The 16,938-nt window shown below is 53.6% G+C and overlaps 2 protein-coding genes across 7 annotated transcripts in view; one reads left to right on the top strand and one right to left on the bottom strand.

Moving 5' to 3' along the window:
- The first annotated feature begins 149 nt into the window (after positions 1 to 149).
- Positions 150 to 7,213, top strand: DDX49 (DEAD-box helicase 49). Of its 2 annotated transcripts, XM_087769565.1 has the most exons (13): positions 150 to 282; positions 367 to 490; positions 589 to 674; positions 964 to 1,085; positions 1,186 to 1,373; positions 2,454 to 2,594; positions 3,152 to 3,227; positions 3,351 to 3,427; positions 3,928 to 4,025; positions 4,388 to 4,462; positions 5,069 to 5,157; positions 5,567 to 5,638; positions 5,934 to 7,213. In XM_087769565.1, exons 1-13 carry the CDS (start codon positions 168 to 170, stop codon positions 6,108 to 6,110), a joined length of 1,440 nt encoding a protein of 479 aa, XP_087625691.1. In that variant the 5' UTR covers positions 150 to 167; the 3' UTR covers positions 6,111 to 7,213. The 2 variants fall into 2 exon arrangements, with proteins under 2 accessions (XP_087625691.1, XP_087625692.1); XM_087769566.1 differs by lacking the exon at positions 2,454 to 2,594.
- Positions 7,214 to 12,475: 5,262 nt separating this feature from the next.
- HOMER3 (homer scaffold protein 3) overlaps positions 12,476 to 16,938 on the bottom strand; it is a 38,959-nt gene continuing 34,496 nt past the window's right edge. For 3 of the 5 annotated variants that reach the window (XM_087769549.1, XM_087769548.1, XM_009466221.2), the window contains one exon: positions 12,476 to 16,779. In XM_087769549.1, the coding sequence (XP_087625675.1) occupies positions 16,591 to 16,779 (189 nt within the window). In that variant the 3' untranslated portion in view covers positions 12,476 to 16,590. The remainder of the gene's footprint in view (positions 16,780 to 16,938) is intronic. The other 2 variants (XR_015707348.1, XR_015707349.1) reach the window with 2 other exon arrangements.

Below are 16,938 nucleotides of genomic sequence, written 5' to 3'. Positions count from 1 at the left end.
GCGGTCTCCATGGAGACCTCCGGCGCCAGCCAATAGGCACGCAAAGATTCGGAAACGTCAGCAAAGCGCCGGAAGCGGCTGCCGAGCGAGGCAGGCTGGGAGCGAGGCAGCCAATGAGGGGGACGGGCGCGCCCGGTGACGCGATCCCGGTGGCGCCGGGTGCGGCCATGGCGGAGTTCCGGGCGCTGGGGCTGGCGCCGTGGCTGGCGGAGCAGGCGCGGCAGGTGGGGCTGACCCGGCCCACGCCCGTGCAGGCCGCCTGCATCCCCGCCGTGCTGCAGGGTGAGTGCGGCCGCCGTCCGTCCCGCGCCGCGCCCCGCTGTTAACGGCCGCTCACGGTTCCCCCTCCTTCCGCCTCCCTCGCAGGTCGCGACTGCATGGGCTGCGCCAAGACGGGCAGCGGGAAGACGGCGGCCTTCGTGCTGCCCGTGCTGCAGGTGCTCTCCGAGGACCCCTACGGCATCTTCTGCCTGGTGCTGACGCCCACCAGGTACGGAGCGGCCCCGGGAGGGCCCGGGCCGGGCGAGCCGGTCCCGGCGGGCTCCGCCGTGGCGGCCGGCCCCGCTTCAGCTCTCTCCTCCCTGGCAGGGAGCTGGCGTACCAGATCGCCGAGCAGTTCCGTGTCCTGGGGAAGCCCCTCGGCCTGAAGGACTGCGTGGTGGTGGGCGGCCTGGGTGAGTGTCGCTGCCCGGGGCTCGGAGCCCGCGCCCTTCCCCTGCGGCCCCGGGGCTCGGAGCCTGCGGCCTTCTGCTCCAGCCCCGCTATGGCTGGGCTGGGAACGAGCAGGGCGCGTGGGGAGGCTCGCTTTCCACACGGTATCTTTCCTTTGTGCTGGTATCCAGCGCCCAAGGCGGCGGAGACTGGTGGAAATAAGGAGAGTGATATTTTCTACCCTCACAGACCAAACGGTTTTAGGGCCCGTGTTCAGCTGCCCGTAACTCGGCCCCGTGGTTCTTGTTGCAGACATGGTGGCGCAGGCACTGGAGCTCTCCCGTAAACCCCACGTTGTCATCGCTACGCCCGGCCGGCTGGCAGATCACCTCCGCAGTTCCAACACTTTCAGCCTTAAAAAACTGAAGTTCTTGGTAAGGTAGCTTTCCAGTTTTTTTTTTTTTCACGCTTTTAAGATTTTTAGCTTTGCGGGTATGCATCCAGATGATCTCATTTATTTTTGGCTGCGCCCAGGTTTTGGACGAAGCTGACCGGTTGTTGGAGCAGGGCTGCGCCGACTTCACGGCGGACCTGGAGGTGATTCTGGAGGCCGTTCCAGCACGCAGACAAACGCTGCTGTTCAGCGCCACGCTAACCGATACGCTGAACGAGCTGAAGAGCCTGGCCGCGAACAGACCGTTCTTCTGGGAGGCTGTGTCCGAGTAAGTCTTCATCCGCTCTGCTGAGCGATGAAGAATCCCATTTCCTCTCCGTTATCTTGTCTCCTCGCCGTCTTTCCCCTCCCGTGTGTAGGCCCACAGTCTAGTTGGAGGCCTGTGGCCAGCGGTGTTCCCCAGGGGTCTGTACTGGGTCCAGTCTCGTTCAATTTATTCATCAATGGATGAAGGGACAGAGCATACCCCCACCAGTTTGCCAGCGATACAAAACTGGGAGGAGCGGCTGATGCGCCAGAAGGCTGCGCTGCCGTTCAGCGAGACCTGGACAGGCCGGAGAGCTGGGTGGGAGGAACCTAACGGGGTTCAAGAAAGGCAAGGGCAGGGTCTTGCACCTAGGGAGGAGTAACCCCGCGCCCCAGTACAGGTTAGGGGCTGACCGGCTGGGTGGACAGCGGGTTAACTGCAAGCCGGCAACGTGCCCTTGTGGCCAGGCAGGCCAATGGTATCCTGGGGTGCGTTAGGAAGAGTGTGGCCAGCAGGCCGAGGGAGGCCCCTCTGGAGTGCTGCGTCCAGCTCTGGGCTCCCCAGTTGAAGAAAGACAAGGAACTACTGGAGAGAGGCCAGCGGGGGCTACGAGGACGATTAGGGGACTGGAGCATCTCTCTTATGAGGAAGGGCGGAGAGAGCTGGCTCTGTTTAGCCTGGAGGAGATGGAGAGGGGATCTTATTAACATTTACAAATACCTTAAGGGCGGGTGTCAGGAGGATGGGGCCAGGCTCTTCTCAGTGGTGCCCAGCGACGGGATAAGGAGCAACGGGCACAAACTGAAACACAGGGAGTTCCAGCTGAATATGCAGAAAAACTTCTTTACTTTGAGGGTGACCGAGTGCTGGAACAGGCGGCCCGGAGAGGCTGTGGAGTCTCCTTCTCTGGAGATATTCAAAACCCGCCTGGAGGCGATCCTGTGCAGCCTGCTCTAGGTGAACCTGCTTTAGCAGGGGGGCTGGACTAGATGATCTCCAGAGGGCCCTTCCAACCCCAACCATCCGCTGATTCGGGGATTGTGTCCCACCTTCACTCGCCAAACCGGTGCTTCTTGGTGCTTTGCCTTCCCCTCCCGATAGGGTGCGGACAGTGGATGAATTGGACCAGCGCTACTTGCTTGTACCCGAAGCAGTCAAGGACGCGTACCTTGTCCATTTAATCCAGACCTTCCAGGACGAGCACAAAGACTGGTCTATTATTATCTTTACCAAAACCTGCAAGTGAGTGGCATTGTTCCTCGTGATTGCTCTTAATGCAGGGGTGCCTTTACATTTCTAGTTCGGATTCCAGATTCCCCCTGCATTCGGTGTTAGGCTGGGACAGTATTTGCTTCCTTAGTCTGTTCTGAAATTTGGTAGAGAAACCCCTTTTCCTTTGAGCAGCCTGGGGCTGAAGGGCCACCAGAAATGTAGCACGCCAGCAGGCCAAGCTGCTTTACCTCCCTGCATCTTCCTTTCCTCCTGCTGAGGGATACTGGGAAGGGGATGGGGCAGATAGCACTGTCTGCTCCCCTGGGCTGACCTCTTCCTTCGGGTGGTTCAAGGGACTGGGATTGAGCCGTGGAGCTGGTGACATTCCCCGAGAGCAAGTGGGAATCCAGTCACTCTCTCTGGGGTGAGCAGGTGTGGAGTGGGCGTCCCGCTCCCTACCTCTGTCAGAGCGCTTCCGTAACGAACTGCGCTGTGGTAATTGTAGCGTGAGGAACCCCAGCTCTGTCCTGATCCATCAGCTTTACGTTCCCCCGTTACATTCTGGTTATTTTTTTTTTTCCTCCAAGGGACTGCCAGGTCCTGAACATGATGCTTAGGAAATACAACTTTCCTTCTATAGCTCTGCATTCCATGATGAAACAGGTGAGTGACGGGACAGATCGGGGGGACGGATGCTTCCAGCTGCATCCCTGAGCCAGACGCCTGTCCAAGTGCTACAGCGCCGGTGGATCACAGCATCCCTCACACAGACTTTTCTCTTTACAGCGGCAACGATTTGCAGCTTTAGCAAAGTTCAAGTCCAGCATCTTTAAGATTCTCATTGCCACTGATGTTGCTGCCAGGTAAGGGAAAAATGCGGTCTCTGTTGCCAAGGGTCTTAAGCCTGCTTTTTAAGCAGCAGAACCACTGTGGAGATTAGGCTGGGTTTAGCAAAGGGAGAGCTTTAAATTCCCCCCACTTGGGTAGGACAGGGCTGTTCACTTCCGTTGTAGAACATCTCTGAGCTGTGTTTTGGAGCCCACTTGTGTGTGATCCTGGCTTGTTTCGCTGCAGCAGGTGCGTCTGTGTTCTAGCAGGAGAATGATTTCGATGAGGCTTAGTGCATTCTCTGGGTCTGGGAGGGAACGGCAGGCTGCAAGGCGACGTTGCGTTTTGTGACTACTGGAGAGCTGCATGAGGAGAGAGTTTGTCCTAGAATCAGCCCAAGCCAATAACGACTATTTCATGAGAATGTGGGGCTCTTGGAGAAAGCAGAGGACAGGAACTTGAACTGCGTATATTAAAGCAGTGTAAATATTAAAACAGTGTTTCTCAATCCCTGTTCTCTTTCCCTGCATCCCAGAGGTTTGGACATTCCTACAGTACAAGTTGTCATCAATCACAACACTCCTGGCCTGCCAAAAATCTACATTCACCGGGTTGGCCGGACAGCCCGTGCGGGTGAGCAGGGAAAACTGCGTGCCGTTTGCTGGCTAAAACTGGGATCCCAGTGCTGGGGCTGAGCCCTGAATGGGTGCGAGGAGGCTTCACAGCAGCTGCAGTGCAGTCTTTTCAGTCAGCGCCAGATCTACTCAGATCACTGGCTGGGCATCCTGCCTTAAGATTGCAGCGGTGGCTGACCCTGACTTGTGTCTGATCTGCACCAATAGTTACGTGAATTTTCAGAGCAAATAAAGACCCCTCTGAGCACCCTGTCACCACAACGTGCTAGGCTGACTCATGGGGATGGATGGAATTTGGCATGGGTTAGGCTTCATCTCCCTCTGTCAAGATCCATATATCACTGTGTTTTCATCATCCAGGTCGGAAAGGAATAGCTATTACGCTGGTGACGCAGTACGACATCCATCTCGTACATGCTATTGAGGAGGAAATCAGTGAGTAGAGCACCAGTAACGCTGCTAAAATGTGGGATCGTGTATGTTCCTTTGTGCTTGTGGTACTTGCGGCACCGATTTCATCAGTGCAGAATGTATGACCCAGAACATCAGCATAAAAATGGTTTCTCGTCCCTGTGTGGCTAAGGCTTGGGAAAGAGCAGGAGCACTTGAATCTCCATCAGCTCTGATTCTGCTCTTTTGAGTGTGCCAGGCATGAACGTGTTTGTCTTCCTGCTGTTTCTAGTGGAGGAGAACCAGTGTGTTGAACTTTCTCTCTATTACCTCTTTATGAAAGCAGCCAGCTTCTTCCTTACTTCCTTGCTAGTGCGTATGCTGAGGTGGACAGGTTGCTTTGCATAGGTTCAGACTTAATCTTTTTTTTTTTTTTTTAGGAAGTAAACCTAATAAATGCAACATCTTATGCTATGGGGAACTGTAGGCAGAGGGGAGGATTTAATCCTTTGCTGCAGGCCTGAAGATCATAGCATATGGTAACAATTCCACTGATCACCAGTGGAACTATATTGGGTTTGTTACTAGTTGAGAATCTGCCCGTGGACTTTTTGACCAACCGTGGTGTGTAAATGTCTCGCCCTGATTTAGAACTGAAGCTGCAGGAGTTCTCTGTGGAGGAGCAGTTGGTGCTTGACATCCTCACCCAAGTGAACGTCACCAGGAGGGAATGTGAAATAGTAAGTGTGCAAACCTGAAGCCCCTTTGTTCCGAGGACTGGAAATCTTGGGCAGCTGGGTGTAACCGGGAGATTTGTTGCAGTCTAACGTGCGGCTCTGGATACGCAGCTTTGCTCTTGAGCACATAAATAAGAACTTTTGTTCCTTTTTCTAGCGGAAGCACATAGACCTGTGTGTGGGGACAGTCGTTTTAGTTATCTTCCCTAGGGTTTCTCTATTATTGCACATTTTTGCAGCCTGTTTTGTGCTGCTGAGTGTTGAGGCTGGTACTCTGGGGGGAAGGTCTGCAGGCTACCAAACGTGTGCGTGCTGGTGAGGTTCTGCTGACCCTTCAGAGCTCCACTGCTTTTCTCCATGTCAGATTTAGTGCTTGGTTACTGATTGCCCTGCTGGATTTTTGCTTTGACAGAAACTGGAAGGAATGGATTTTGATGAGAAGAAAGAAATAAATAAGCGGAAACAAATGATCCTCGAAGGGAAGGTGAGAGTTGCTGCTCTATAAACTACTTTGATCAGTAGCTGGTATAACGCCATCGATGTGGAAAAGGAACGACAGTTCCTCCCTCACTGCTGTGGGGTGTCCGCTTCACTCCCCTTCAGGGTGGTGAAGTTTTATCTTAAAGGGTGACTGATATTAAAAAAGCCGTTGGGGTCGTGTCTGACTTCTGCAGCCTACTCAGTCACGGGCTAGAAGGCAGCGTGGGCACCTAGGAAAGGCAAAGGGGCTAGTGCTGTCCCTGGGCGTGTCACTAGTGTGCTGGCATTTGCCATTGCAGGATCCAGATCTGGAGGCAAAAAGGAAGGCAGAGCTAGCCAAGATCAAGAAGAAAAACAAGCAATGCCGTGAGAAGGTCCAGCAGACACTGCAGAAGAAAAAGCAACTGCAGCTGAAGAGGAAACTGCAGAAGAAGATGGAGCGGCGGAGCAAACTGCACGCTACGCAAGAGAAGTAACATCCTCTGGCCTGACTCGCTTGGCTTGGCCTGCCCTGACGTTGCTGCTGCTTTGGGAATACTGGGATCTAACACGGTTTAATGTGGACACTTCTGACCTGAAATCAGTGTTGGAGAGTACGGGGGAGGTGGGCGAGGGGAGAGGGGACATTTTGATAAACCATCTCTGTTATTTTTCCTTCCTGCACAATGCTGCTGGCTTGGGCCGTTTCTGGCAGGCTGGATCGGTCTCCTGGAAGAGTGTCTTTCAAGAGCATGTTTCCTTCTTCCAGCAAAGGAGGGGCCAGACCTGAATTCTTGGTGACGTGAAGGGAAATAAAGATCCTCTCTCTCTTCCCCCTTCATTCAGTCATTGCTCTTTCCCTTTCAAGGGCTGGCGATTGCCACTCACGCTTGTTTATATCAACAGATTCTCCCGAGCCAGAGTCTAAAAATACTGTGACAAAATGAGCTCAGCCCCTGTCTGTGCCATAGCCCAGAGTTTTCCAAGAGGAAAATTCCTGGAGCACGTGGGGAGGTTGTATTGTGTGGCTGGTCCTGGGGTCTTGGGGTAATTCTGCTTTATACATCTCAGTGATGCTCTTGCCTGCGATGGTCTGCCCTGGCTCAGACTCCAGCCCTGGGCTGCTCTCCGCAGGGGTAGCAGTCGTGGTTTGGAGACCGGGGCTGCTGGGGGGTCTTCTCCCAGATGATCAGTCACTTCAAAGACCGTTTCTGGCACAGAAGAGGAACCCCAGGAGCAGGATTGCCTTGTTTCTTCTACCATCCAAGACTCACCAGAGTGGTTTATAGTTGGGTCTGCTCTGTAGGTTTCTGGGCCTCCCTGGGTAGATTTGCATCCTTTGGTTAGGCTGGAGGGGGCTGAGCTCTCCTAAGAAACAGTTGTGTTTCCCTATGGAGAACAGAACTTAAAATCCCAGAGCAGCTGAGGCCAGAGTTTGGCCAGCTCTGTTCTGATGTCAGGTTTGATCCTCAGAGCCTTCTTGCGTGTTCAGAGCTTTCTATGAATGACTTGAGAGTGAAGATCTGTTATTTCTGTCCTCTGGCTTACAAAAATAGTTTCTATGGTCAGTGCCCAAATAAATATTTATTGCAACAAGTGACTGGATGTTTGACCTTCAGCACACAGGGGAGTTGTGGGATCTTAGGGGTGGGGAGCAGCACTTGTGTGGGCAAAGAGCTTGGAGAGAAAATCGGTTTTATTTCAAGAGATGAGTTGGATAAGGATTGAGCTGCTTGTGGGTGTTCCATCCCTCAGTCCCTTCACGCAACCTCAGCCAAGCTCCGCTCCTGGGAGCACGCGGTCTGTGCGGTGGCCTGTGCGCGGTGAGGTCTGGCAGAGGAAAGGTGGTGTTCCCTCGGGGAAACTCCTCGGCCCTGCACACCAGGAGCTCCCGGTGCCATCGCGCCGTGCAGGAGCGCCGCGCCGACAGGGGCTTGGGAGGTGCGGGTCCGTCTGCTGCCCGGTGGCAGGCGAGATGGGTGTGCTACCTCCCGGGCTTCAGAGATGCCTGAACGCCTTCCTCCTCCCTTCGTCCTCCTGGGTGCCCTCCAGGAAGGAAAAAAGCACTCAATAGCCTGCCTTGTAGCACAGCTCGCTGTCACCGGTGGCAGCTGCTGCAGCAGCAGCAAATAGGTTTGTATCAGACTGATGCCTTCTGAATACTAAATGCTTTTACAGCCTCGTGCATGCTAATTTGTGGAGCGAGCCTGTTAGCTGCAGATTAAAAGACATCCTCTCTGGGACAGGCTGCTCCTGCCTGCCTGGGGAGGGTGCTGGTGCTGATACGGCCTTTGAGCGTCAGTTGATCCCCTCCCTCTTGCAGACACTTCTTAACCCGCCGTCTGAAGTCTCTTTGCTTCAGCCTGGTGGGGGTTTCTCGGTTCGTCTCCTTCCAGCGCAATGTGACACGTGGGGTTTGATCAAGGCTCTTGTCTTGAAGCTTTATTCAAAATTCCTTTTAATACATCCCTTGTCTTTCTTGAGCAGCCTTCTCTGTGAGGGTAGGACACGTGCTGGAAATAAGCGCTCTGTAGTGCTGACGAGATGTTCTTGCTTCAGATAATCAGTTTTGGGAGTGGCCGAGTAGAAAAAGAGGTTGCTCTGCTAGTTGGGATGTAGAAAGATGCCTTAATTCCCAGATGAGGAATTTACATCTTGCCCAGGGCCAAAGGACAAATGTCACCCAAGGTGACATTGCTGTACGCGCTGCCAGTACTGCCCCCCAAGTGGGATATTCCATTCTGGGGTTTCTGAGCACTGTCATAAACCGTTGGGACCCCCTAGGAACAGAAGGACTGCCTTCTCATCGCAGCCTAGCTTGCGTCTTGGCTGTACCACCACCCTCCCCTGCGTGTGGCTCTGCCTGCCGGAGCCCAAGCAGGCGCTCGCACACCTCCCTCCCTGTGCTGTGCGAGAACTGGCCCGAGCACGGCTGCCTTCTGCGCCCCGCTGTGCCCGAGCACGCCCGCCGCCTCCCGCCGTGTGCCCTCCGCAGCTCTGCTCTCTCCCCTCCTGCAGCCCAGGCTCCCCAGCTCCGGGGGGTTTCCCTGGCTGGGTTGCCATGGAAACTCTTCTTAACTCAGCATCTCCGATCGGTGCCTCTTCTCTCACCGAGACCGCGTGTGCGGCTGCCGAGCACCGTGCTGGCACGGGGGCTGCGCCGAGTGTGCACGAGGGGACAGTCCTGCACCCGTGCCAGCCCTCCTCATCCTCCCGTCTCCTCTGGGTGTGAAACCACCGTCTGGCCCTGCTCCTCCGAGGGGCTCGGCACGCACGTGCTCCTCTGCCTCCGCCTCGCGGGGCAACTCTGTCTGGCCTTTACGCCAATGGGTCTGTAGGCACGTGCCAAAACCGGCTGCTCTGTGTCTGTTTAAGGAAATATTTGTCTCTTCCTGGAGTGTTTCACCCCATCTCTGCCCCTCTTACGGAGGAACAGACATCTCCGAGGAGTGCTTCCCAGAAGTTTTGCGGGGAGAAGGGAGAGGCTGGGATATAGGTGAGATATACAGTATTTGATCAATCTCCCCACACTGGCACTTCTGCTGAACAAGGAGATGTGGAAGCGGGGGCAGGTTTGGTAACATGGCAGTCACCTTCTGGGGCTGGCACCTCCTTCATGTGGGGGTGCTGTACCAGGAAAGCTCTGGGTCTCTACAGTGAAGAAAAGGCGGCTGCAATGGAATAGTCTGGGGTAACCTTTGGGCCAGGCTTCTCATTTCTCTCTGCTGAAACAGCAGTGCTGCATTGGAGCTCGTGTTCCAGCGTTGCGGCTGCTGGCTGCAGGTGCAGCCATTTCAGCTCTCCCCTCGCAGGGGCTGCGCTTGGTGCACCCACGCCATCTCTGTGTGCGTTTAACACGGCTGTACCTCCACGTGGGTTCTTCACGCTGCCCGAAACCTCACCGCTCCAGCCTGCACCGTGTCAGCTGCCGCTTTACCTTTGGATGCTCTTTGCAAACACAAACTCAGCTGTTTTGAAAGCCTTAAAAAGCTGCTTAACAAGCTTTTCTACCAGGAATGGCCTTTTCCCCTCCAAGCCCTTCTCCTGGGGCGGCTTGCGTGCGGCCCTGGGGGGCCCACCGCCAGGTTAGCCGGTAGATGGCAGCTGGCGTGCTCTGGATGCCCTCGCTGCTGGCTCCAGTCCTTGTTCAGAGGGAAATACAGCACAGGGCTTCTTGGCTGGGCAGCCGGATAGTAAAGATTCGGCTTGAGAAAGCAGGGAGACAGTGGGGGGACTGGGGTGCCTGTCCCCAAGCCCTGCCCGCGCAGCCGTCAGGCCCCAGCGGGGTGCTGCGGCTGGCAGGATCCTCCCGGGTCCGTGCTTCCAGCCTCAGGATTTTCCCTTCACTTGCAGGGCAGGACTGATCCTGAACCCTGCAATGCTCCATCGTAGTTATGGCTGCTTCTCCGTTTCAGGGCTCTCCTTCCAACTCCTTGCAGTTTCTTCGCTGAACCTTCACCTTCCCTGCTGCACCTTAAAGCTCTTCCCTGCCAGTTTTTGCTGATTAAACTCCTTGTCCATGGCACACCCTCATTTGGGGCTTGACTGCAGCTGCCCAGACATGTGTCTTCACTCTGGATATGACACGCTTCACACTGTAACTCCCCTAGTTCCTCCTCCTGCATCAGGACTCCCAAAAAGGGACAGAGGGAAGGAATACCTGGAATTTTTTTGCTTCTGTGCTAAGAAAACCTCCCTGCTGGCTCTGTTTAATTCATACCCGTCTCTCACTCCCTGCAGCAGCTCTGTCTCCTGGCAATGCATCCCTGCATGACTTGCTTTGGACTCCTGTCACCTCTGGGAGGGGGAGCAGTTGTCACGGAGCAGAAGACTCTGCTCTGGCCTTGCAAAGCAAAGCTGTGAGCACAGCGCTAGGTGTTGCAGTGCCTCATCCCCGTCCCTTCAGCTCCGCTCAGTACTTCCCGGTATCATTCTTGAATTCCCAAGCCCAAACATGACAAGCTGTGCTGCTCCCAGGTTGGGACGACAGGAGAGGTGGCACTCATGCCACCAACCTCTAGGCTCAGACACTGTTTTCATCTACCCATAACAAGGTCTGGACATTAATATCTCCAGCCAGTAAGGCTAGAGTGAAATGTTTTCTGTCTGTTGCCTGCTGGGATTTGAAACCCTGTTATCCCGGCATTGGTGGTAACAGAAGGCAGAGACTATATACAGCATCCTCTCTCGCTTGTTCTTCTACCAGCCCTTGGGAAAAACAAGCTAGCAGCAGGGTGAGGAGCTAGCGCCGAGGCAGAGAGGCTGCCCTGTTCTCTCCGGAGCACACAGTGTCACACATGTGCAGACTGCAGGATGGGGTATGCGAGAAAGGGGTGACAATTCACATTTCTGGCAGCCTATGGAAGTCCCAGTGAACTACAAAGGGGACGCAGGCCCCCAGACAGCCGGTGCTGCAGACCGCAGAGCCCTTCCCTGCGTGCCACGGGGACAGAGGCGATACCAGCCCCCTGCCCCTTTCCACCTGGCAACTCCCTGCGGCTGCAGCTGACAGCGGCACCCGAGGAAATGGAATTCGGTACCTTTGATTCTCACTTCGCAGGCTTGGGCCCAGCAGAGCCCAGGGAGCCGAGTGGATGCAAGCGTCGCTGCGGCTGTGAGCTGACGGGAGCGTGCGAGTGCTGCTCCCTTAGATTACCTGTTGCTGGAGCTGCCATGTCTCTTGTGTCTGAAGTGTTGCTCGCTCTTACCACAAGTGTCTCATTTCCAGCATTATTCCAGCTGCTGCTTTTTTGGTAGGATGGAGGGAAGCTGATGGAGGAGGTAGGACCTTGTGCAGAGATGATTAGTGCTGTAGCTCATGTTCTTTTCCCTCGGAGCAGAAACTGCCTTTACACACCACAATCTAATAACGATAATAATTATAAATTACTCTGGGAAAGGGGACTGTGAACCTCACTGGATTTTTGGGGCTTTATTATGTGTTCATGGACATTTTCCAAAACACACATTTAACTGCCTTCCCTGGTGCACACAGAAATTGTCTTCCAGTGTGTGCATGGGGGGGTCACACTCTCAGAGTCTGCTTGCCTGTGCTGTCAAGTGTAAACAGACCATTTCTGAACTAAAAATAACCTGTCCTCTGAGTAACAGAGCAGCTGATCTCTGCAGCCCAGATGCAGGAGCTCAAAAGGATTAGGTCACCTATTTTTCATTAATGGTGCTATTTAATTACAAATTCCCCCAAGTTTGATCCTTTGGAGATTTAAAACGAAGTGCCTAGTTGCTTTCCCTCCATCAAGAACTTGCTTCTCTGTGTTCTCACAAAAATACAGATACCAAAGACAACCTGTTAAGTAACTTTGATGTGAGGCTGCCTAACAACACAACGCGCATTACCAGGGGGCTCTGCAGCAGCTTTTTGGGAAGAGAAAGATTTTTACCTCTTGTTTAAAATCACCCAACAGACTTAGAGTATTAACCAGTCTGGCCTGTGCTAACCTTTTCTTCTCTTGGCTCTCCAGGCACCTGGTAGATGCTAGTAATTTAAGTCTAACCGTCCTTCAGGGAGGGTAATTATCTACTTTGTGGAGGAGGAGAAATCAAAGCGCAGAGAGGCGAGGGAGTTTGCAGAGCGAGCGGGTGGTGGTCTGCCTCTCTGACTGCTGGGTCAGCTCTAGGTCTGGACTGGAATTGCATTCCTGTTCAGCCTGGAAGGCCTGTACGGGCATCTGGCAGATGGAGTTTGCATTAGACACATCCTTTTTCTGAGGCTCTATGATTGGCACGTCCTGTAATAGCAAAGCTTCGTTTCCTCTTGCCGAGCTGGGCAGAGGGACCTTGTCACGGGTCTGGATTCCGCGCAGAGAATCACACCTTGCTGCTGTTCATCAGAACGTCGTGCGAAGAGAAGACGGCAAGATTTTTTATTTGTTCATCCTGATCTCACACGTGAACCATTTTCCCCACGTTCCCTTTATTAATGTTCTGTCTAGGTTTTCTATGAATAATTAAGATCCTCATTTGCCAAAAGAATTAGGTCTCTCAAGGTACCTGCAATCAGTAGCATTTCTCCCCCAGCAAGGAAGCCACTGTTATTGAGTTGCTGACAGTAATTGTTACTGTGAGACAGGAGCAAACATAAAACCGCAGCCTTGTCATTCATCGCTGGCTTTTGTAACACAAGATTTTCTCCTTTTGAAGCAAGAGAAGCAAAACCAGGGAAGGGGTGAGGGTTGGAAAGTGCATGGTGGGGCCGTGTTGGAGTGCTGCTGTTCTGAAACATAACTGAAGTCCTTTTTAAATGCTCACTAGAGTGGAGCAGATGGAATTAGAGCTTTGCTGCTATGCCGTCTACAGTAGGGTTGTCTCACTGCTAACCACAGATTTAGGGCATTTGTGGAAATAGCTGGTGATGAATGGGTTTTCATTAGTGTAGAAGAAGGGAAGACTGCAACGGAAAGTGCCTCCCAGAACCATCCATCACACCGCCCTGCAATCCCTCAATAAAAGACTTCTAACAAATGCTGAGCGCAGGACAGATCTCATCAAAAAGCCACTATTCAGATTATTCTGGCAAGGAAAAGAATTGCAACTAGCACCCGTAGCGGAGAGCGTAAAGGAAAATGGCCTCTGTTCCTGGTTCCTGACAGTGGAAAAGCAAAGGAGCGCAGCCAGGACTGGGACTAGCTGACAGAGCGATGCACAGCAAATGCATGAGAAGTACTGCTGGCCTCCAGGTATGCCGTGCGCGGGGAAACAGCGTCCAGCCTCCTGCCAGGGACCGGGCAGCTCCAACAGCAAAGTTTCCAGAGGCGGACAGCACCCTGCGTTTGCAATGAACAGGCTGAACGGGCCACGTTTGTTCCTACTGCAGAAGCACTGATTTCACAAGAGCTGAGGGGAGGAATTTGCACTTAACAATATGATGGGGTGTAATACTTGCCCCGCTAGACAGAAACAATACTTCCAGGGGGTTACACCTCCTCAGGATATCATATGCTGGGCTGCCGAGTCTCGAGAGGAGGCACTATTTCAGGATCCCTGCATGACCAGCGCATAGCACCCCCTTCTTGTGGGTACCCAGGTACCCTCCCCACAGTCTGAGCTCAGCAGCCCTCTCCACGCTGATTTTACGCACCATAATGACGGGAGAGCTGGGGGGCTGGGACTGCGCCTTGTGTGTGGTCGCACCTGGACTTTGGCTTCATACGAGATCTGGAGATAAGCAGCAGCCTAGAATTTGTGCTTTTCATAGCACTGTGGTTTTTTCATGGCTTTTTTGTTAAACAGAGTCTGGCCCTGGCTGACTCTTAGGCTGACATGAAGAGGTTGAACACTGTGTGAAACAAGGAGAGCTTCCTGCAGGATGGAAGATTAACTGCAGATTCCTTACATTTGTGACTTGTTGCATGACTTGTAGACCTTCTTGCACTCAACCTAGACTGTCAATGGGTCAGTTGTCTTTGCTGTAGGTCTGCTGCAGTTCTCCAGTGATGCTACGCTGTCCTTTGAGGATATAAAATGCATAAGGGACGGGAAGAGCCTTAAATAGCACAAGAGCTGAGTCTCATGCTGTACCGTGGCCTGACCCAGCTCAGAGCAGGTCCTGGGGAGAGCGGCAGGCAGCACAGTGCTCCACGGAGCTGTCGGAGCTGCTGTCTCAGCTGAGCACCACGCTGCAGCTTGTGTCTGCCTCTCCCCGACTCAGAGAGAGCTCTGCTGGGATGCGCAGCAGCTTGACTCGGGTCCTCCCTCTCCCTTCCTGGGAACGGTCTGAGCGTGGCCTCCCTCGAGAGACGTGACTCACCCAGGCGTGGCACACGCTGGTCTGGTCAGCCCCCATCCATGAGCAATACAACACGGGCACTGGCCAAGACACGCGGGGCTATGAAATGGTCACCGCCAGAATTTAAGGATCCATACCCAGCTCCACCTTGGCAGCTGGCAGCCGCGAAGAGAAGTGTGAGAGAGTAGTAGTACAGAACGTAAGAAACTTTGGCTCAACTTACTTTCTCCCATACTCCCAAATCCCACCCTCCTCCCTCCATATTACAATGACGGAGATGCAAAGCAAACACACCTTTCTGGGAGCTGATCTCTATTTCAAAAGAAGGCTGCTCCTGTAGGAATAAAATATGAACACTGGCATGGGGTGGTAAACGAGTCCCTAGAAATTTTTGCCACCCAGTTACTTCCTTCCCTTCTTAAATATCCTGAAACAAATATTACTACAGTAGCTCCAGCCCCATACAGTTGTGAGAACACTTCATGCAAAAAAAAAAAAAAAGTAAAAACCAACAAAAAAAAACCCAACCCCAAAACAGAAAAGCCCTTCCCTGGCTATGCAGGTCTGGAAATCTCGATGTTTCCTCATCACCCCTGGGAGAGGGAAGGGCTTTGCCTAGACACAATCCAGCACAGAGTCACCAGCAGTTCTCCGCTCCAGCAGATTCCCAAGGTGCCAGACCTAATCCTGCCCTGACTTGCAGGCAGTGCGTGGAACTGTGGGTTCCTCTCGTGGTCACCAGGTGAGCGAAAGGAGAGGCAGGCCCCGAGGAGCTGCGCTGCCTTTACACAGGTCTGCCGAGGTTCGGCTGGGTGCGGAGAGAGCAGTACTTGGCAGCCGGTGCTTGCTAAGTACCGGGGTTTCTGCAGACCTGTGAAACATTCCCAGGATTACTGCTGTCTTTCCCTAACTTACAGCGGCAAAGAGGGCAAAAAACCAACAACAAAATCCAAATCCATCAACACTCCTGTAAGGTTACTAACTACTTCTACACAGACACCGCTTTGTCATTCAGCACAGGGCTAAGCATGCTCCTAGGTAACTACGGGGGCGCAGCGGGCACCGTGGGGGGGACCCAGCTTTCCAGGTTTCTGTGGTGCCTCCCTCGGGCCTTGCTCAATTCCTATTACTAGACAACATCTACGATAACTCACAAACTTCCCACAGGCCCCGCAGGGCACCAGTCCCAGCATGCTCCAAACGCCTCCTGTTCTCATTTAATCTGGCCAAGCATGGCAAGCTGGGACCCGTACCCTTCACAAAGAATACTGCTCGGCTGACACAGAGCAGGACATCTCTGTGGCCTGTTTCCCAATAAAAAAAGAAAAAAGAAACCAAGAGCAACTGCGATTTGCTCCATTTAATTTCAATTAACTGCAGCCCTTAGAGGCCAGGAGAGATGCCAATCTAGCAGTTTGTTGGCCATCCCCTCGGGGATGTCCCATTTCTCAAGTGCCCCTTTCCCAACCAAGCCTCTACTCTTCTCAGCTTAAAGGAGTTTTAACAAGTCATTAAATCCCACTGTGTTAAACTAATAAGAGCTTGAAAACCTGCAGTTCCTTTTCCTCTGGAGGATGTGACTGAACAGTGGAAAGGACACACGGTCAGGCAAGCACCCTTCTCTGCAGTGGGGACTCTGCTACCTCTGGAAGCTCCTGACAGTGACCAGTGTTACTGGATCCTGTTAGAAAGACATGATGTAGTTAGGGCTGGGGAAGAGGAAAAGGAGCAACTGTTGTCCTCGGTGTCCTAGAACTTCTCCTCCCTGCCTCCCTAGGTGGGGAAACAGGCAGCTTATTTGCAAAAGGCAAGTGGTTTCCTAAAAAACTACTGAAAAAACGCGAAGGCTGCTCAGCCCCTTCCCCTAGAAAACCGTAAAAACGTTGGAGACACAGTGTGGCAGCAGGGAGGCTGGGAAGGCAGCACAGGGACAGCTGCTGTCTCTGGACCACGCCACAGCCATGGCAGGGTCCAGAGAGGTCTGGCTGTGACTTGTGGACGCTCCCTGTAGAGGATTCAGGAGCTCAGGTCCTCTCTGCCCTCTGTCCGGGTGTTCAGTGGGCAGCAAGTGGCTGTGGCTGGTCTCTGCACTGTCCAGGCAGCTGCTGGTATGTTGGCGTATCCTGCCCGAACAGACCTCGAGGCTGTTCTGTGACCGTAATTGCTGTCAGTGACCAGTCCCAGCTCGGGCTCCCCTCCTCCGGAGGCGTCTCCTTTGAGCGTGCTGCTGCTCAGTTGCTCTCTACCAGCTTGGCTAGTCCCTGACGGATCTCACTGAGCTCAAATATCTTCACATCCATTATCTCTGCCACCTTGGTGACCTCGTTCTGGATCTTCTCCCTCTCGGCCAGGGTCTCCGCCAGCGTCTGCTCGGCAAGGTGAAGGCGTCGCTCCAGTTCTGCGTTGCATGCCTCCAGCTCCTGCCGAAGGACACAAGTGCAGTGAAGTCGCTGCCCCAGCACTGATACACGCTGCTTACAGACCACCACCTTTATCTCCAGAAAACAGCCCTGCTAGCACGCCAGCGCCAGCCTACCCGCACCCAGCCAGCCCGGTCTCCATCAGTTCTCTCACCGAGG

This window comes from Nipponia nippon, unplaced genomic scaffold (genome assembly GCF_047370975.1).
Source record: "Nipponia nippon isolate SJK-2023a ecotype South Korea unplaced genomic scaffold, ASM4737097v1 scaffold_31, whole genome shotgun sequence".
NCBI lineage: Eukaryota > Metazoa > Chordata > Aves > Pelecaniformes > Threskiornithidae > Nipponia > Nipponia nippon.
This window is presented reverse-complemented; position numbering and strand designations above follow the sequence as displayed.